Below are 19,440 nucleotides of genomic sequence, written 5' to 3' on the forward strand. Positions count from 1 at the left end.
CTAGATACTGCAAATCAGATGTATCACACATTATCTAAGAAAATGTTTGGAAATACCTCACTTATTGGTGGTAAGTTTTTGTATATCTAATTAAAAAATATTATTCACTTAGTATTCATTAAGTATTAAAGTAATATAATTTAAGTGTGAAAAAACAAACCGATATAAAAACAAAATTACTTTAATGCCGTGTTTCAAATTTATTACAGCGCCATCTAATATAATTTTTTTTTTAGTTTATGTACAGCGCCACCTATATTTAAACTAACGCCAACAGGTACGTCGCGTCTAGTATGGACACACTCGTACTACGATACGGAGGCGTGGGAGAAGTTACTACGCGAAAACTTGCGAGACTGCACCCTCACAGAATGCAACAGATATAATACACCTAAAGTACGTTAAATTGCTATTATTTATATTGTGTCTAAAAGTGGATGCTTAATATTATAAAACTTGATGTTGGCCTAGACTAGACCTAGTTTAGATAATCTGTTGGCGACAATGATGTTAAAAATGACGTATTATAACTTGTCTGCCAGTGTCACAGCTATAGCCAGTTATGTTTACACTAATAGATGGCGCTGGTGTCGTGCGTGGTGAGCCCCGGCTCGCGCCTAGCGCCCTTCCTGTTCCGTACGTACGAGTGCGGGTTCCGCGTGCGCTCCGTGTTCGCGGGCACGCCGCGCGCCGCGGTGTGGCACGCCGTGCGCGCCTCCGCCGCCGCGCCGACCTACTTCAACGAGTTTAAACTAGATGGCGCTCTACATCAGGTGACACACGATTATCATTTCTTCATATATTATTAATATTATAACTCCCGTGACTCCGTCCGCGTGAAAATATTAAAGTAAAAAGTAGGTAATCTACGTATTTTTATATGTTCTATATCTATGCCAAATTTCATCGAAATACGAACAGCTGTTTAGGGTACAATCTAACAAACATCCGTTCCTAGAGCCAAACTTTCGCATTTAAAATATTAGTAAGATAAAAGGTTGTTACTCTTAATACTACGCTAAACTAACTTTAACGATAAAATAGTGTAAGAACAATGTATTTCAAGTCAACATTAAAGTAGAAAAAATAACTATTCAGTTACTTATATAATATTGGTCCTTCGAGTCAGATTTTACTATCAATTGTATTGCTATTCCGTACTTAATGTGAATAATTAATTCAAGGACGGCGGTATAATGGTGAATAACCCAACTGGGGTAGGTCTGCACGAGGCTAAGCTCCTATTTGGAGCAAACTCTGTGAAAAAAGGCACTGTGATCTCAGTGGGCACGGGCAGAGCTCTCAACAAACATTCCGACTATCAATTGATGAGTAAAGGATTAAACAAAGAAGCTTCTAGCACAAGCTGGAAGGATAAATTCAATAAGATTCTGGACTCTGCGACTGATACAGAAGGTTGGTTTTTGCTTGACTTGATTTTCTTTTCTCTCTCTGATTTAAAATGTCACAAAAACCCAATATACCATTATTGGTTCGATTAGTCTCAGCTAATCTAGAAGATAATCAACATAAACTTATAACTTCTTGATAAAAAAAAATCAATTATATTAAAATTTATAATTATCGTCTTGTTACAAAACTAACTAATCAATTGCTTCCAGGCGTTCACTTAATTCTAAACGATTTACTACCCCCGGGCAATTATTTCCGTTTCAACCCACCCTTGATGGAGGAATGCGCGATGGACGAAATCAACCCTGATAAACTGAACAACTTGGTAACAGATACCAATGCTTATATACGAAGAAATCAACATAAATTCGAACAAGCCGCTTATATGTTGACTAGAAAACGAAGTATTTCACAGAAACTGGTCGATTATGTATATCATAAGAGTCAAATAATGGGCATTGTGCAGAGCAACTGACGGACAGACAATCAGCAAGATGCTGATACTTGCTGATTTATTAAGAAGACAGACTATTCCGGTAATAATATAAAGAAAATTATTTAACTGATAATCCATTAACTTTGTAAGACAATGCAAAAATCCGTTAACATTGCAAAGAAACCCTTTGACAAATCCAGACAATCGACTAAACCTTGCAGAAATAACCCCTAAAAAATCTGTTTAAAATTGTAATAAAACCTTAAAAATCCATTAACTTTGCCAACAAATCCTTTAAATTCAGTTGTTTTGGTCCTTCGAGCCAGATAGTTATTTTATAGTTTAATAGGATTGACTAATCTTGATATTTTATATCTTAGATAAGATAGAAAATGGGTAAATATATAGTTTAGTCATATATTAAATCGAATATATAATGTTTTACCATAAGTGCTTTGCATTTATTGATGTTTTAATACATTAGTGGTCAAAGTTATTTGTCTAATGTAATTTGATCTTTCAAATAAAATACTTCGGCTATTCTCTGCCTTCATATATTTGTATAATTTTAAATAAAACTTTTTCAATAAATAGATTTTAACTTACATTAGCTTTTAGCTGTTGAAAATTATTAAAAAAGTTGCACATATATTAAAAAAAAAACTGTTGAACTTTAAATTTTATCTCTATCTTTACAAACTAAATGCGAATATAAAAGTTTCTTAATAAAAATAGTACGCCTTAAAAGCCATTAAATGGTTATAATAAAAATAATTGTAATAAATCGAATATTAACAAATAATTGTTATTATTATAATAAAAATAGGTTTATTAATATTAAGTATATTTTATGTTGATTGAAGAATTTTATAGTTTGGTTTGTTACTTTTGTTTATAAAAGCCTTTTATGCTGTGATAGTATTTAAAATTCTTCAATCTTTGCTTTGTTTATGTTCTAGTCATTTTAAATAAATAAATAATTGTCGAAATAATGTGTTTTATTTTACCTATCTTAATAAGTCAGTCAGTAAAGTTTTTTATTTAATTTTAGTAATTGTTGTAATAACGTACAAATAAAATTAGAGAAAGTATACTCCATGTAACGTCATACTCCTTATAAAAACCACTATATTTGTAAATATATAATCGTAGCTTAATTTAGAAAATACAAGTCATGATAAAATAGAAAATATCAATACCCCGTATAACGTCGAATTTCACTCGGTCTCTTGAACGACGTTATATAGAGTTTACACTTACAATTTTTATTTATTCAGTAATTGATCTGTCTTCCAGTTTTATGATAATCTTAATTCGAAACAGTAAAATTATTTCAATAGCTAAAGATATCCGAGTAAGTAATAAAATTGTATGATTCTTTGTAGAAAGACAAACCAGGAACGTTCTAGACATGTGACGTAAGTAACCTCTACATTACGGTACACGGCTCTACTTTCACTTATGACCAGTATAGCTCGACTGATAAAACTTGATACTTCATGTTAGGTTATTACAAGTTTCTTGAACAACGAAAGCTTATAAAATTAGCTCAAAGGCTCAATCTTCTAACGAATATCCCGATTGCTTTTTGAATCATGCTCGTGGTAAAAACAATACTAATAAAACACAAAGTAACTTATATAATTATTCGATAATTAGGAAATAAGTATAGTAATTATTAATAACGTTACTTTTTTAAATTGAAAATAATTTACTAAGTATCAAAATTGGTAAATCCAACTACAAAATAAATAAAAATTAATTATGTGTACATAAAACTACTTCAAGTGAGTTATTTTAGGAATAATTATCTTCAAAAAATTATGTATAATTTCCAATAATACACATGATTTGTTAAGAAGCCCATCAAAACTAATTAACATTCGATAAACGTAAGTTCCACCACCATCGCAGCAGTTTTGTAACCGGTTCCAGTGTGGACGCACGTACACCACACCTTTGCCTGAGATTGTTGTTTTAAAAGAAGAAAAGTGTCAAACGCGCGTTTGTTTTTTTCGAAAATGGAACGAAGTTTAAAATTGTTTATGTTGCTGGTATGTTTGATTATTGCTTAATATTTTTTAATTTGATGTTACGTTTAAAGCTTTTGTTTTTAATAAAGTGTAAATAAGATTTCTCGACTTTCTATATTAACGTAATTTATACGGCTCAAGAAAGTTTGCTGTTTTGCTATGTTTTTAACAATAGCAAAAATATTCTAAACTATTTGCTTCCTGGTTTTAATTTCTTAAAGTTTTTTTACTGCAAAACTTTTAATGTGTTACGTTAATATTCTTTTTTGGATTGTAACTTAAAAAAATACAGACGAATTGAGTAAAAGAAGGCTTTTGGGAAGTCGCTAAATCAAAATATGGGTTAGTGTGTCAATTGATTTTTTACATAATTCGTGACTTCAATGTAATGTAGCCATTCCGTAATAGATGGCGCTGTACTAACATTGCATCACAAAGATCATGTAAACAGTCATGCAATTCTTGCTTTTTTTTATACTTTTCAGCTCGTTATTATCCTTTCTATGGCGATAACATCGGAGTCATCCGTGCCACAGCCAAGAGCGCCAAACTTCCAGTACTTTGAAAGGTATTTTTAAAAATGTGTTTAAATGTTAATTTATTCAAACAATTTGACAATATATTGTTACAGACTTGTTACTTTCCGAAACATTATTTTTATTTTTTTATTTTCAGACCGAAATACCGCTATCCATACTACGACGAGAACGGAAAAGGCAAACTATTGTACGGGTACGGCGGACCGGATTTATATCAATATAAGTCGTATTCTCCGCTAGAGGGCATTCATTAAGCATTTTATATTACTTTATAATATACAAAGCTTAAATTAATAATTATAAACCAAGTACTATTTGTAAGATAGAATATTTTAATAAACTCTACTAAATAACTCTGTTTTACTTATTCTTCTGGTAAAATTACCAAGCATAAACATTAAAACACATTCACATACCTAAATACTATTAAAATTATTATTTTTTAAAAAGCTTAAATTGTAATTGAATTGTATAAATTAATCTACAAGCTAATTTTACTTCGTCCACTATAGGAACCAAATGACAAATTGTACTTACTATACTGACTATATGGTTAAGGGTGAACCACACACAAACATAATAAATTAAAATATTTAGAGTTATTTATTACATAACTAGCTTTCGCCAGCGACTCCGTTCGCGTGGAATTAAAATTACAAAAGTAAATAGCCTATAATATGTTCTTTCAGATCATGCTTTACATCTGCCAAACTCCATAGATTTAGTTTATTCTAAAAACTAACAAACAACCATCCATCCATCTAAACTTCCGCATTTAGATTTGACAGTTTGACTCATAGGACATAAATATGCTGTTTTCTTTTGGTTGTCATAGGTTAAGTATTCACATAGTATGTAAATCGGCGTCACATTGTAAATGCTTAGCACATTACTTACGATAACGACCGATTGTGTATACAAGTTTGCCGTAAAGTTGACATCTTGAGCCAAGGTAGAGGTTGTATGAGATTAAACAATATTATATAATTAAGAGGAAGATGTCTTGTAGAACAAAAACGAAATACCTTACTTAAATAAAATATTAGAAATAAATAAAATTGTGTTTCCATTTTTTGAGTGATATATTACATATATTCATTTTATTAAAAAAGTATTGTTAAAAAATTAAAATATTGTGATAATGTCACTATATATATTGAGTGTCACTATATACATACTTAGTGTTTGATTTAAAAACTCTAAGTTTAGTGACAAAATTGCTACATTAAGTTCATTATTAGAAATAAAAAAAATACAAAGACCAAACACGATTATCTGCACCTTAATATAACACTACCGAGAGAAAACCTTGAAACATGTTAAGTTTAACAAAACAAGCTCTGATGGTTTATTTATTTTCTTGCGCATTATGAAAATTAGATTCTTAATCATTCAATTCCTACACCTGAATGCGTGAATACGTTAAAAAGCGCGAATTAAATTTTTAAATTGAATGCTGCCAACATAATGGCGTTAAAGTTATTATTCTTAATTTTGGCATTTTCGTTAATCTGTGAAAGTGATCTTTTTTCAAGTTTTTGGGCGCCAATATTTGACAGGAGGATTTTGAATTATAGAGTGGATTTAAAATTCGATCCGGAAAGTGGGAAAAATAATAGAAAGGAATATGAACAGAGATATGGATATAGGGGTGAAGCATTAATTGCTGATTTAGGGAAGGGTAAAGTTCCTGTAGTCGGAAACAATAACTCTAATAAGGTAATTATATTTGAAGAGATAAAGAGCCAAATGGTTCATTCAAGTTTTTTATTTGACACATTTAAGTAAAAAAAATTGTTTTGATTCCAGGATTATGGTGACATAAAGTTTTATTATACAAAAAAATAAATTTTAATGTACAAAATTTGTTTTTTATTTTGTAGACTACCAGATTATGGCTGGTTAACACTTGGCCGTAGAATCCATGCCAGGCCTGTGCTACTGCCCTGTGTGAACCAAGCATTAATCATACCATATATCATATAAAAACCTTAATTTAAAGGAAACAGGAAAACAATTACATTTCCTCAATTAAAAAATAATGAATATTCCATAGTTGAAGGTTGAAAATAAAGTTAAAAACAGTTTAATATAGTCACCAATAGATGGTGGTGTTTACCAATTCAAATTTACGTTTCTGAAACTTGCCAATAGATGGCAGTGCATGCATATCCAAAAACTCAAACAAAAACAAAACAAGATGTAAAAAAGTTTCTATTTATGGAATATGTAATCACTTACATTTACTTAGAAAAACTTAAGGCCTTGGCTATATCCTCCGTTTTTGTGTGCTGATGTACAGAACGTTATTCCCACGGATAAATGCATCACCATATTTATTCTTTAGTTGTCCATTTACATATTCCTCAGTTTGTTCGAGGGCTATGTTCATGTAGCCATCAAGACAAGCAAGGACTCCTGGAATAATAGTAATTACAATAAACAACATGTTTTCATAATTTGCAATACAAACAGCCAATGAACATTCATACATTTAGAGGTTATACGATACCAAACATTTTATAAAAACTCGTTGTTCCCTAATAGTTTTTTTCTAACATTTATTTGTAAATGTAATATTACGTTAAAAATATTAGTGTAATGCGTAGTTTTAATTCTTACCTCTATAATCAACACCGCTGTTAAGTTTTACAACAACCGGCCTCCCATGAATTTGTTGTATAAACGACGAAAGAGCTTCTTTACGACTCATTGTGGATGTTTTAACTTATTAAACTATCACAAGTATTTTTGTAGCCTAAATATAGAATATAGAATTTCGCTTTGAAGCGGTATTTTGATATTTATTCTGACAATTTTAATTTAAAATGACAGTGATGGTTAAATTAAATCAAATTTCAAAGAATAAATACACAGATTATACCTAGATGTAGCAACCTGTAATTAACAGACAAACAATTTTGATGTCAGATCGTCAGGTCATTCATCTATGTAAATGGATGGATAGGTCTATGCTTGGAACTGCTTGGAACCGAAAGATTTATGAGAATTTTTTTTAACAAACTGCACTAAGTAATACATTAAGTATATAACGAAAGCATGATTACTTTGCAGTATATAAAATCGGACTAGACCAACACACCCACAAGAATCAAACACAAATACATTCCAATTGGAAATTATGTGAACTGATAGTGCTGATAGTGGCAAACTGGAATGTGTTACCATTTGCAACGCATTCTAGAGACTCGTAAAAATAATGTGCTTGATAATGTTCATCAGATAATAAATTACTATTCGATTCACAATTTTCAAGCAATGACTATCCATTTATAGAGATCAGTGCTTGGAAAATTTTTGACTTTTATTCATGCCGAAATGGAATGTCACAATGTCTTGTCATCTCTCATTTTGTCTCGTTCTGTGTTCTGTTTACAAAAATGGCCATAGGTGTTGATACTTCGAAATGGAAACCTAGAAAGTTAAAAGGAACTCCCGCTGCGAAAGTCAGTAATATAATTGGAATAAGTGTCTTAACCTTTGGTGTGGTTTGGGGTGTATTTTACCAGTAAGTTATATACTCATTTTCTTTATGTAATTTTGCTGTTATTGTAGCATAAGAGGTTATGTTGTCATTTTATTACAGATTTTCAAATATAACATTGAACTTTCGTAAAAAACTGAGCCCATTGTATGAGGACCCTGAACCAGAAGTAGAAAGAAGACTGATGATAGCAAGTGGCTTAAGAAATAGATCGGGTGATATGATACGAAAACTTAAAGAAGAACAAGATAGGCCTGATACTCCTGATAAGTAACATCGAAAATGTACATAGTTTATGTTAATTTATTAAGCAGTAGTTAATAAATGTGTAGGACTTATGTTTGTTTTAATTCTGGATATATTTAATGGTAGAACAAATTGTAACAAGCAGATACTTCCAAAAATCTGGAATGGATGAAAGCTTCACAGACTTCAAAGAGAAGAAAAACATTTTTACAGAACCTAAAAGTAAAAAACCTAAAGGAAAGAAGCAGATTACTAAAAAAAGAATTAAAGGTCAAAAAGACATTAGAACATTGATAAGGTCAAAGAAAAATGAACTTTTGACTTTTACAAAGGATTTCAATGATGTGTGTGCTCAAGGTGGTGTAGATATAGACTCCCAGGAGTTGCAGCTAGCCATAGCACTATCGAAATCACTACAGCACTCAGATCAGACAGCAACTGAAGAATTCCCAACTAATAACTTAACCACACAAGAGAGAACAAACAGGATACGGAGAACTTTACAAGAATATGGATTCAGGGTACCGCAAGTTAAAATAAAATTAGAAGGTTGTAAAAGAGTAAAGAAGTATAGAAAATCATACAAATTGTTACAGATAACTGAAGCAGAGAGACTACAAAAGATATGTAATAAATATTCACAAGTATTGTTTGAAAATCCAGATAAATCATTTGAAAAAGATACAAATGATTTTAATACTGGCAGTAAACTTTATCATTTAGCTACAAATACAACATATGAAGATATAAAAACCAATATAGTATATGCAACAGAAATATTCCAAGAAATTTCATTTACAAAAGGCAATCTATTAAGAAATTGGTCCGACATACCTGGTCGACCAGAAAGCCCTAAACTTATTGAAGAATATGTCATTTCTATGCCAGATTTACAATGCTCCCAATATGAACTAGATATAATTTTAAGTGGAACAGTAAACAAAGCAAAGGATATTTTAAAATCAAAACTAAATCTTGATACTAATGTTGAACTGAATAATATTTCTGTAGAAACTAAATTAAAAACTAAAGATTTTGAATTGAAAGGTGGCCAAGAAGTTCTTGCAATGCTGCATGAAGATCGAAGTAATTCACCAGACATTTTTGATGATGACCATTCAATTGTTTATTCAGTTTCTGATTATGATAAAAAGAAAATAAAAACTGGAGACAGCAATATTAGCATGTTGGACTTAATACCACCAACACAAGCAATAAACAAAAATCCTTGTTCTCAATCAAGTAACACAACTAAAAGGAGAACAAATGATTTTATGGATTTAACTGAATGTATTCTAACTACACAATGTAAAACTAAATTACTGGAAACTGAAGAATTAACAAATAATAGTATGGAATTAACTAAATGTGTAAATCCTATTTCACAAGAAAGTAAAATTAGCAAAGATGAAATAAAATCTTTAAGTCCCGAGTGTGTTCTTTTAGATGAACCAGCTGTAGTTTCTGAACAGAAGGTAGACAACTCTCTAGATGAAACTATTATCGTCAAAGATTATGTTGATCTTAGACAGTATTGTCCAAAACAATTAGAAGATTCTTTAAAAATAGATAACATGGAGACAATGGATCTTACACAGTCTTCGAATTCTAATGATGAGTTACCTGCAGTGAATATTCCTGGGACACAAAGATTCTCTCCAGATGATACCATTATTGTACAACATAACAGTGATATCCCTCAAACAAATATAAAACCTTCAAATTCTAAAGAACCTAATGTAATAGAAGTAAATGATATAGTTCTTGATATTTCGAATGAAATTCCTGAATTTAGTTTTAACGCACAAAACAGATCTACAATATTGCACAATTCACAGAACAGAATTGAAGATTTCGCAGAAAATAAATCATTTAGTTTAACAGCAACAAGATCTAATAAAGAAAACGACGATATTGATTTGACTCAGTCATCAGACTCGACTATAGATGGTTACTATGAAAACTTTACAAGTAATGTGTCTAAAAATGAAATAAATTATAATAGCCTTGGTAAGAAAGGAGATATTTCTATAGATTATGATTTCGCCTTTGACCAAGTTGAAGAAAATGCTTATCAAATAGATGACCAAAGTAAAGACAGTGAATCTAAATCTACAAATAATTCTCATATTGTAGCTAGTGATATTTCAGATAATTTTAAACTATGTGATAGGGAATTGAACTATTCAATGCATAAATCGAGAGTGGATGATTACGGCGATATATCAATTGTTGATAGAGATGATATTCCTGTTATGGCAGAAAGTAGAAGCTGTTTTAACAATTATACAATAAATAGATCATTAAGTGAGAGTGATCTTCCAATCGTTAATATTAATGAAGGAACAAAATACAGGGATAAACAATTCAACATAACCTTAAGTAAATCAGCATGTTCTACTCCAATTAAAGCAACTGTTACAGATGATAAGGTTTCAATTAGTACACCAAGTAATTCAGAATATATAGTAAAGTTAGGTCAAGTTACGCCAATGTTAGATTACGAGGCAATGTCAAGTCCGGAAAGGAACAAGGAGTTAGAGAAATATGGTTTAAAACCATTCAAACGGAAAAGAGGTGAGATAAAATTTTATTAATGTAATAAAAATAGTAGAAAATTTTTCATAGAAATTAGAAATTTTCAGGTTTTAAAATTTATATTCTAAAATTATTTTTATTGTTTTAAAAGAGTGGGAACACAAAAGTTTATTTTAATCTTTAAAAAATAAATTAAACCTTCCTATTTTGATGGAAGAATATAGTGTTCTTTGCCTTTTTTTCAGCAATACAACTCCTAACACATTTATACAACCAAACACACCCAGTAATAGAGAAATGTTCAGAAGATTCTGTACCACTTAAGAAATTCAAACCCAATTCACCGGAAAGAGTTATTTCAGAAGAAAATGTTATATTAAATAAAGAAAATATTTATAATGAAACAAAAACTAATCCTGATATAAGAAATATTGAATGTTGTCCTGATGATTGGGTTTTTCAGAAGAGAGAGAAAGCTAAGGTTTGTGATATTAAAATGACAATAAACTTAATAACTTATGCATGCAGAGATTTATAAATAAACTTAACTAACTAAACTAAATAAAATTCTGTTAAACCAATTCACGAAACCGGCACACATATTAAAATCTTGCTATTCAACATTTTAAAGGAAATGAAAGGAATCGTCATTATCTCCCCTGCCTTATCCTACTCCCGTAGGGTCGGCGCACCGGGTTTTCTTGCTCCAAAGCACTCTATCATACGACATCTCAGTCATCACTCCCTTCTTGTCATGTCACTTTTCACGCAATCCATCTCTTTCTAGATCTACCTCTACCGGTGTACCCGTCCACATTACTAACATCCGTCTTGTTACATGCGATTCATCCCTTCTCATAACATGCCCATACCACTCTAACCTTTTACTCTCTTTATTTTGTATAGTTTTAACAGTATCTTCAATGCTAATTATTGCTTGAATCAAAATCACAATGTAGCATTCAAAGTGTTAAGTAAATATATTTCTTCAGGTCCACTCATGTCCAGTTCCATTACACATAGTGTTTCATAACTATGTGTCCTGTCGGAGGTATTTACGTGAAGCTATATTGCGCTATGAACCAATCAACATAGATGTTGTCCACAAGCATCTTGTATCATATGGTTTTAGATATAATCCTAAGGTAAATTATACAAAAAATCTGCCAACTGTAGTCCTGTTTACTAAAATTATATAATTGCTTGCTTTTCCGATAGTTAAAATGAAAGATACAGTAAGGGACCTTCGAAGTGTTCGAATTACAAAATTGTCTCATTCCTTGCAAAGAGATACTCTGCTTCTTAGAAATAATTATGTGGCAGTGATTGTTTTTAATAATAAAAAACTATTTATAGATATTTAAAACTGCGTCATATTGGTCAACATATAAATGTAAATGTAAAAAACAAAATGTTAAACAATAGTTTTCTGTCAATCTTTAAAGTAATACACTGCTAGATTACCTGATAGTACATTGCGAAAAACATTACTAAGGTACATTGTCATCTCGCTCTTTTTGAAAGAGACAGCAAGATTTAAAACAAGTTTTATGATAGTGTTTTATCACAACTTTGACTAAACAATCGCACAACTGTTGTGCGATTGTCGATTGTTTCACAGCCAATTCAACTGTTTAGTTGCACAACTAAAACCGAACAGTGTGCATACCTCAATGTAAACTGATACGAATCAAAGCGAGACTAAACAGTTGTGCGATGGTTTAGTCTAAGGTAAGGAAATGTACACTTTATTAACATGGAATTTTGTTTCAGGATCTACTAAAATTCTTAGATAGAAAATGCATTACAGTGAAAACTGCAGACAATGCGAGAAATAACAAATAATATAGGAATCACCATAACATTGAAAGTTGTATTTAAGTTTGTCCATGTTTAACGGTGACTCCGGGATTTATTTGTATTTTTATCTTTATCCGATAACTAAAGCTTATTAGAAAAAACTTTATATATTATGTTTGTCTGTAAAATTATGGTGAATTTTCTAAATTGTATACAAAGTAGAAATTAAATAAAATTTAAAATAAAAGTGTCAAGATTTAATTATAATTAGATCACAATTTCAATATTTATATACACAATGCTATATACAAATTATTAATATTATTTACAAATACATATTCACTCATATTCTGCAGTTGCTATAGCAACCGCAGTAAACATATGATTATGTTTTCAAACTAAAATAATGCCCAATACACCTTTCCTGTCCAGTGATTAAATCCAGCACTAGAATCCAAGTAAAACAATACTCACACACTGGAATGCAAATTCCCAGTACAAAGTTCCAGTTGTAATTTATCTCTGGATTCAAAGGACTGAAATAGTGCAACTCGGGCTATATTAAAAAAATATAAAATGAAATCCTTTCTTCATATATTTATGACAGAAGTATGTGTCATTTCTTTAGCAGACCCGCTTGTTGTATAACCTGTCTTGTTGCATTGTTAATGTGACGGAACCTGTCCGGACCAAGTTGTATGCCACCATACCTGTAATGTCAACATTAGGATAAAAATGTAGGGTTTTTATTAATTTATCCGGAAAAATTTAGCGTCACCTTCGTTGAAAATCATATGACAAATTTAAGACTTTTTTATTTTGGTTTACTACAATAAATAATAATAAATAAATTCATTTATTAAATAATAAGCATCATTGTGTGTTCACAACCAAACTGACGGGGCGAGCTAAAGAGACAGAAATTTTAAAATAAATATATTAATTACTTTAAAATTTTAAATCCTAAGATTTCTACAATCCTCAGAGACTCATGTAGATAATAAAAATATTACTTGTCAGTTTTTGTTTAAAGCATTGTCTTTGGAATAAAATAACGTTACCAAGTTTTCATTGATACTGTTAAGAAGAAATCGGTGCCGCGCCGGAGTAGCGGCACAACACTAGATCATATTCATTCACATCACTATGACATCTGTCAATGTCAATTATTGAGGATAAGCGCGCCAAATAGATTTACGTTGTTACACTTAATTTCTAAAAGTACTTACCACCTAGATACCACAACTAATGTGTTCTTCTGGTCTAATATCTGCAGTAAATGTAACATTCTACCTCCAGCGTGAGCCTCACCATCATCGTCACAGTCTTGTAATATAGACACACCTTTCTCAGTTTTCCGCTCGATGCGGTATGCATACATATTATGAAAAGCATTCATTATCTTCTTGTTTTGTTTTAATTTTGTCATAACTGCACTGAAAACCAACAAAGTATTAAATTTAAAAACATATAAAGGACCTTTACATGTTGATTGAAAAGAGTAATATTTAATTGTATTTCTATACTAATAAAATGCGTAAACACACTACTTAGTTGTAGGATGCCTATGTAGGATGTCCGTAATTACGGCATGATTTTTTATTTTTTTTTTAATAAAAAGCCCTACACTTGACAAACTATAGGCTATATACTTAAACGCTATTGAACTTAAAGGTAAACAAATTAAAAAAAACCCCTTATGCGGAAAAGGGACAGAACAGACAGCAGCAAAGAAGCAAGGTTGCCATGGTAACGGTTTTTTTTAGTATCAAATGCCTTTATCAAAGAGTACTATAATATATATAAAAAAAAAACAAAAAAAAACCAAACAACTAAAAAGATCGACATTGACGCAACTAGATTATACCACGTAGTGACAACTATGTCATTCTGAGGAATTAATTTCATTCAACATTCAATGGGGACCAGGGTAGTTCTATAGATGTAGCTGCAACTCTCTCCTATGTCAAATGTATGCAGTGTCCCGGCCCTGCCCTTTTTTGTCATTTGTGTATTTGAATTTTGACATTTGAAAACACAAATGTAATCAATAAAATAAAGTTTTTATAATTTCATGCGGATGCAGTCGCACAGGAACAGCTAGTATAACTTTAGGCTGCGACTCTACACACTAAATTTTAAAAATATGAATGCAAATAGGTTATGTGTCCTTCTAGACTATATTCTATATTTGTGACAAGTTTAATCAGAATCTATTGAGCCTTTTCAACAAACATCCATCCATACAACTTAACATTCTCATTTATGATATTAGTAAAAGAAATATTCTTTAGCAAGTTGGTAATAATAATTTAAGAGTACTTACTTGACATCATCAATACTGTGTACTTCAGCTGCATGACCTTGAAATGAACTTTTTCTATCAACAATCACCTCACCATGTGTTATTACCGGACAATTTATTACCAACTGGAATTAATACATTAAAGAAATTAATATCCAAGTTATATTCACAAAGAAAAATGTTTTTGTTACTGTTTTATTAAGTGTACTAAAGATCTCTTTTTATAAGGATAGGAAGTTGGCATGGATTTGATTGAGGGCAAACATAAAAACGAGAAACAACAATTTCTGCACATTGAGAAAGGGAGGGGCTTTTGTTGATTAAAAGGTAGTTCACATATCCGCAATTCAGGATGTCTGGTCACTATTATTGTGTACTAACATCCATCCAAATGTATTTTAAAAACAAAAGAAAGTAGCCTATGTGATCCTCCAAGTGCTCTACATCTATGCCAAATTTTGACAAAATCCTGCCTTTATGAAACATCCATCTATCTGAACTTTTGCATTTATAATATTAGTATGATTATGGTGGAGGCTTGTACTTATCTCTAAGATAAAAATTCTAACATAAAATGTATTCCACAATAAAGAAATGTATTTGAACCTAAATGAATAAAAATGATACTTTTTTTTATTAAAAGATGAATATTACCTCAGTCAAATCTGGAATTTCTTCAACTTGTATGTTGTTTACTTTCTCTTCCTTAGGTTTTATTTGTAGCAGGGTTTCTCTTATTTTCTCCACCCATTGATAAATTACTGTCTCACCAATATTTTCTCTGGAATTTAAGATGATTTCAAACTTAATCATTACTAGAGAACTTAGGTTTAAGTAGAGGAAAATTAAGTTATGAAATCAAGCAATTCATTTTTGCATATTGCCAAAAATATAAACACTGTCATTTGCCTAAAATCCATGTTATCTTCACATTAGTCATGGTATAAAGGAATTATTTAAAACTAGCCTTCGTTCGTGACTCTGTCCTCTTGGAATTAAAAAAAAACAAAAGTGAGTACCAGAATTGTTCTTTCAGACTATCCACTGAATCTCCAAATTTCATAACATCATCCATCCATCCATCTAAACTTTCACATTTATAATATTAGTGTGATGTATTTGAAACAAGTTTGTTTTGATATTAGGAACTCTTACTTACAAATATACTTCATCAAGGCTTTGATGTAGTTTTTCTTTCTCTCTCCGATCCATCCAAGGAGCTGATAATTCATATTTAGGTGGAGCTTGCCCCGGGTAGTCCAAAGGCATAGTTACATACAATATAACCTCATGAGCATTTTCCTTTATTTTTATATTATAAGACCTGGTTGCTTCACTCTCTGTTGTCCAATCTTCTCCGTAGATTGAACTTAAAGCCTCTACTTCTTCGAACTAGAAATAAAAGCCAGTATATTATTAAGATATCATTTCAGTGTGTAGAATGCCAGTTACAAAGCTTGTAAATATTTAAATGGTGCTTTTTTGAAGAAATGCACAAGAAGAGTGTGAAGTAAAATTTTGAGAAACTTTTCAAAGAACACAGCAGTATAGGTTAACTTACTTGTTTGGTTAAATTGTCAGCATCCATGATTAAATGAAATATCACACTACCAACACAATATGGCTAAAATATAAAAACTATTCATTTATGTTAGTTCATAACGAAAAAGGCACACAATTACACATACAAATGAAGTAAAATTTGAGTTCGTCTTTCAATCTAAAGTTGTCATTTATGACAATGACATATTCTGTCATAAATGTCAAAGTGACCGAAAATTTTCGTTCAAAATTGATCATTTTCATAACTTTAAACTATGGAAAGACAACTCGCATCATTTTAAAAAGCAAGTTATTTAAAACATTTTCAATACAAAAGATATTTTTTACGTTTATCGTTTGGAACTCGGTTTTTAACATGTTTGAACAAGTTTTAACATCTAGAGCAAAGAGGATATAAAATCTAGAGGTTTGACTATGAATACAGATAACGTGTCTTTTGAACAAAACTCACAAAGTTGTCAATTCAAAAATCATTTTTTTATCAACTACCCTTTGAAAATGTTATCGCGTCTGATTTTAAAAACTTGTTTCAATCAATTTTGTGTCCTGTAAAATTACTGGCTATAAAGGTAAGGTGATTATTTGTTATTATTAGGAAATCTGAAGTCATTAAAAATTCCCTGTCAAATAACACCTATCGCAATGCATTAACTTCTATTAAGCTTTTCGTAATTGCTAGAACGGTATGCAAATACAAAACGTAATAGGCGTATTATGGAAATATGTCCCAGACCGGAAACTTTGTGATTTCATGCAAAGCTTTGATTTAGTCACACGATGTTATTACGAAAGAAATTGTTTTCGTTGAAACACTCTATTTCCTATAAAAAAAAAAAAACAGTCTGCTTGAAGGCATCAATGTAAACTCGAACGTTTGCTAGGGTAATGGTTTAGGTTAGTCGAACATAGGATTCGAATCCATGGCCCCTGAGGGCTTTATTTTAACACTAAATGAAAAATAAAAGTCAGGTTTTCCAATATTTGGTTTATTGTGCTGTAATAAACAACTAGTTGTGAATTCCAAAGATTCTAATTGTTATTTATTTACGTGAATGATACAAAATGGCGTCTCATCAATGTTTTAAAACATAAGACCAAATAAATTGACGGAAATTTCGAGTTTTTTATAGTAATAAGGTAAGTAAATTAAATATCTTATTACAGATGTGATATATATTTTTTAATAAATATTGCTTTCCAGGTTAACGCCGTTTTGAATCAAACAAATCGGTTTATAACTACTCTAAAGGATTTTTATACAGTTATATATTTTCTACAATTTACTACGATCTACATGGTTACTTATTACACAAAGCAATACGTAATATGGCTATCTATTAATGAACTAACTCTAAATATACTTAAAACAAATCTATACAGTATCACAGTCATAATACAAAGTCCATTCATTAAGCATTTATTAAATTTTCGAAAGAAAAGTAATTGACATATTCGACTCTTGAGTTGGCACGTCCGGTAGAAGAGTACGCTTGTTTGCGAAGTGCCAAATGAATTACAATATAGTATAGCATTTTTCCTATAGCACATATAAAAGACGAGACATTATTGTAGTGAGAATGGGCTTGTAATCTTAGAGCGGGCGCACATCATTGACTTAACTATTGAACAACTGTTGTGCGATTGTCGATTGTTTCGTAGCCCATTCAACTGTTTAGTTACACAACTATAAAGCGATAAAACAGTTGTACGATAGTTTAGTCAAAGAAGTCCGAGCGCTTCTAAGGTCTACTATATGTTCTTTTTAATTTTTAAATTTGTAATTGTACTGTAGTTATAAAATGTATTTAACTTTTACAGTGAAGAAATTCGTGATGGAACCAACACATTCTGATCAAAAAAAGATGTCGACACACTTCGTACTGGGTCAACAGTTTGGACTTCCTGAATGAACTTGGTACGTATAATTTCCCTAATGAAAAACATCACTAAATTACACTACCTAAACAATTAGAATTCTGAATTCGACTTAAGTACGTTTTTTAATCTTAATTAATCGTAATGCCTATAAATTAATAGTTTAAATTTTTGCGCTACCTAATTTCTTTTAATTAATAAATAACCTCAAAATTGTAACTACAAATTACACTTACAGACTAAATTCGCACAATATTACGTCTACGCAGAGTATTTATTTGCTATTTTTTTATTTAATTAAACAAAATCAGAATTAATTGGAACGTGAAAATTAGACAATAGATTTAATAAATTATCTAAATATTTGAATACTGTAAGGAATAATTTATGTACAATTTTAAGTTTAGTTTCCCGCTTTTATTTCTGAACTGACAGTTTCATTGAAACAATCATTCGATACGCCGCTTTGCACGGAACAATAACTGGCTGGTGAACTTCTATCGCTGGAATTTTTTTCCTGATTATATTCGACCATACTCCCGCTCGGTTGTCGTGGAATATTCTGGAACGCGATTGGATATGGATTCGAGATTTTATCCGGTTTCTTTAGTAATTCCTCAATAGAATATGGATTTTTCTTTTTTTCTTTAGTTTTATGATCTTGTTCATCATCCGGCCGGTCAGTGCTATCGTCACTAGCTTCGACTGATATATGTTCTGAATTCTCCGATTTCACGTCATCCGAATTTATTCTATTTAGGAGATCGCTGTGTAGACTGAGGTAAGGGGTGAAGTTTTTAGAATCAGTGTGGTACGGCATCATTATTCTTTGCCAAGGGGATATCGGGTAAGGTTTCAATAGTCCTTGTGCTTGGACTTGATTGGCTAAAAGCCATGACGTGGCAAGCCTTCTATCGTAGATTTGAGCGGGGTCTGTCGACTGCGATGGATGTATTCTGACAGCTGAGTGAGCGAAGTATGGTGTTGTTTGCTGTGGAGGTAGTGACGGTGCCAAAGATGTTTTCAATGCCATGTAGTCCATAACACTGGGCGAGAGCTCCGGTTGTGGGTATGGTTCTGAAAACAAAAGAAATATTGATTTGAAATGCTTTTTTAAATACTAAAATGTTGAAGTAAATGGAATCGTCTCACTATGTAGAATGATTTATTACATTTGAAGACGAAAT

At 31.1% G+C, this 19,440-nt stretch overlaps 6 protein-coding genes across 7 annotated transcripts in view; 3 read left to right on the top strand and 3 right to left on the bottom strand.

The window, feature by feature from the left end:
• Positions 1 to 2,390, top strand: part of LOC106110589 (calcium-independent phospholipase A2-gamma-like) — a 7,977-nt gene extending 5,587 nt beyond the window's left edge. The window contains exons 6-10 of the mRNA XM_013292471.1: positions 1 to 70; positions 278 to 396; positions 579 to 773; positions 1,185 to 1,416; positions 1,623 to 2,390. The exon at positions 1 to 70 is cut by the window's left edge and continues 12 nt beyond it. Coding sequence (XP_013147925.1) covers positions 1 to 70; positions 278 to 396; positions 579 to 773; positions 1,185 to 1,416; positions 1,623 to 1,888 — 882 coding nt within the window. The 3' untranslated portion in view covers positions 1,889 to 2,390. The remainder of the gene's footprint in view (positions 71 to 277; positions 397 to 578; positions 774 to 1,184; positions 1,417 to 1,622) is intronic.
• Positions 2,391 to 3,867: 1,477 nt separating this feature from the next.
• LOC106110560 lies at positions 3,868 to 5,481 on the top strand. Its single transcript, XM_013292420.1, has 3 exons — positions 3,868 to 3,903; positions 4,368 to 4,450; positions 4,558 to 5,481. The coding sequence occupies exons 1-3, from the start codon at positions 3,871 to 3,873 to the stop codon at positions 4,673 to 4,675; spliced, it is 234 nt and encodes a 77-aa protein (XP_013147874.1). The 5' UTR covers positions 3,868 to 3,870; the 3' UTR covers positions 4,676 to 5,481.
• A 1,133-nt stretch (positions 5,482 to 6,614) lies between these two features.
• On the bottom strand, positions 6,615 to 7,218 carry LOC106110559 (U6 snRNA-associated Sm-like protein LSm6). The gene is made up of 2 exons (XM_013292417.1): positions 7,044 to 7,218; positions 6,615 to 6,839 (listed from the first exon to the last, which is right to left on the bottom strand). The coding sequence occupies exons 1-2, from the start codon at positions 7,132 to 7,134 to the stop codon at positions 6,691 to 6,693; spliced, it is 240 nt and encodes a 79-aa protein (XP_013147871.1). The 5' UTR covers positions 7,135 to 7,218; the 3' UTR covers positions 6,615 to 6,690.
• A 486-nt stretch (positions 7,219 to 7,704) lies between these two features.
• On the top strand, positions 7,705 to 12,712 carry LOC106110556 (structure-specific endonuclease subunit SLX4). Of its 2 annotated transcripts, XM_013292412.1 has the most exons (5): positions 7,706 to 7,950; positions 8,029 to 10,749; positions 10,956 to 11,191; positions 11,703 to 11,855; positions 12,484 to 12,712. In XM_013292412.1, the coding sequence occupies exons 2-5, from the start codon at positions 8,292 to 8,294 to the stop codon at positions 12,553 to 12,555; spliced, it is 2,919 nt and encodes a 972-aa protein (XP_013147866.1). In that variant the 5' UTR covers positions 7,706 to 7,950; positions 8,029 to 8,291; the 3' UTR covers positions 12,556 to 12,712. The 2 variants fall into 2 exon arrangements, with proteins under 2 accessions (XP_013147867.1, XP_013147866.1); XM_013292413.1 differs by lacking the exon at positions 11,703 to 11,855 and having other exon boundaries at positions 7,705 to 7,950.
• An 87-nt stretch (positions 12,713 to 12,799) lies between these two features.
• LOC106110558 (protein IMPACT-like) lies at positions 12,800 to 16,538 on the bottom strand. Its single transcript, XM_013292416.1, has 6 exons — positions 16,377 to 16,538; positions 15,975 to 16,207; positions 15,470 to 15,596; positions 14,837 to 14,940; positions 13,740 to 13,946; positions 12,800 to 13,220 (listed from the first exon to the last, which is right to left on the bottom strand). Exons 1-6 carry the CDS (start codon positions 16,401 to 16,403, stop codon positions 13,127 to 13,129), a joined length of 792 nt encoding a protein of 263 aa, XP_013147870.1. The 5' UTR covers positions 16,404 to 16,538; the 3' UTR covers positions 12,800 to 13,126.
• Positions 16,539 to 18,571: 2,033 nt separating this feature from the next.
• Positions 18,572 to 19,440, bottom strand: part of LOC106110557 — a 44,183-nt gene continuing 43,314 nt past the window's right edge. The window contains exon 5 of the mRNA XM_013292414.1: positions 18,572 to 19,330. Coding sequence (XP_013147868.1) covers positions 18,657 to 19,330 — 674 coding nt within the window. The 3' untranslated portion in view covers positions 18,572 to 18,656. The remainder of the gene's footprint in view (positions 19,331 to 19,440) is intronic.

This window comes from Papilio polytes, unplaced genomic scaffold (genome assembly GCF_000836215.1).
Source record: "Papilio polytes unplaced genomic scaffold, Ppol_1.0 DF824225.1, whole genome shotgun sequence".
In the NCBI taxonomy this organism is placed as follows: domain Eukaryota; kingdom Metazoa; phylum Arthropoda; class Insecta; order Lepidoptera; family Papilionidae; genus Papilio; species Papilio polytes.

Bases quoted from the DNA above. Each gene is read 5' to 3' on its own strand.
- LOC106110556 (XM_013292412.1), top strand. From the start codon at position 8,292: ATGGTAGAACAAATTGTAACAAGCAGATACTTCCAAAAATCTGGAATG. The intron at 11,192-11,702 runs GTTTGTGATATT...ATATTTCTTCAG, and splicing joins AGAAGAGAGAGAAAGCTAAG to GTCCACTCATGTCCAGTTCC. The intron at 11,856-12,483 runs GTAAATTATACA...ATTTTGTTTCAG, and splicing joins GTTTTAGATATAATCCTAAG to GATCTACTAAAATTCTTAGA.
- LOC106110559 (XM_013292417.1), bottom strand. From the start codon at position 7,134: ATGAGTCGTAAAGAAGCTCTTTCGTCGTTTATACAACAAATTCATGGG. The intron at 6,840-7,043 runs GTAAGAATTAAA...CTATTATTCCAG, and splicing joins CAGCGGTGTTGATTATAGAG to GAGTCCTTGCTTGTCTTGAT.
- LOC106110560 (XM_013292420.1), top strand. From the start codon at position 3,871: ATGGAACGAAGTTTAAAATTGTTTATGTTGCTG. The intron at 3,904-4,367 runs GTATGTTTGATT...TATACTTTTCAG, and splicing joins TAAAATTGTTTATGTTGCTG to CTCGTTATTATCCTTTCTAT. The intron at 4,451-4,557 runs GTATTTTTAAAA...TTTTATTTTCAG, and splicing joins AACTTCCAGTACTTTGAAAG to ACCGAAATACCGCTATCCAT.
- LOC106110558 (XM_013292416.1), bottom strand. From the start codon at position 16,403: ATGGATGCTGACAATTTAACCAAACAA. The intron at 13,947-14,836 runs GTAAGTACTCTT...GTTGGTTTTCAG, and splicing joins CACAGTATTGATGATGTCAA to TGCAGTTATGACAAAATTAA. The intron at 13,221-13,739 runs GTAAGTACTTTT...TTGACATTACAG, and splicing joins TTAGTTGTGGTATCTAGGTG to GTATGGTGGCATACAACTTG.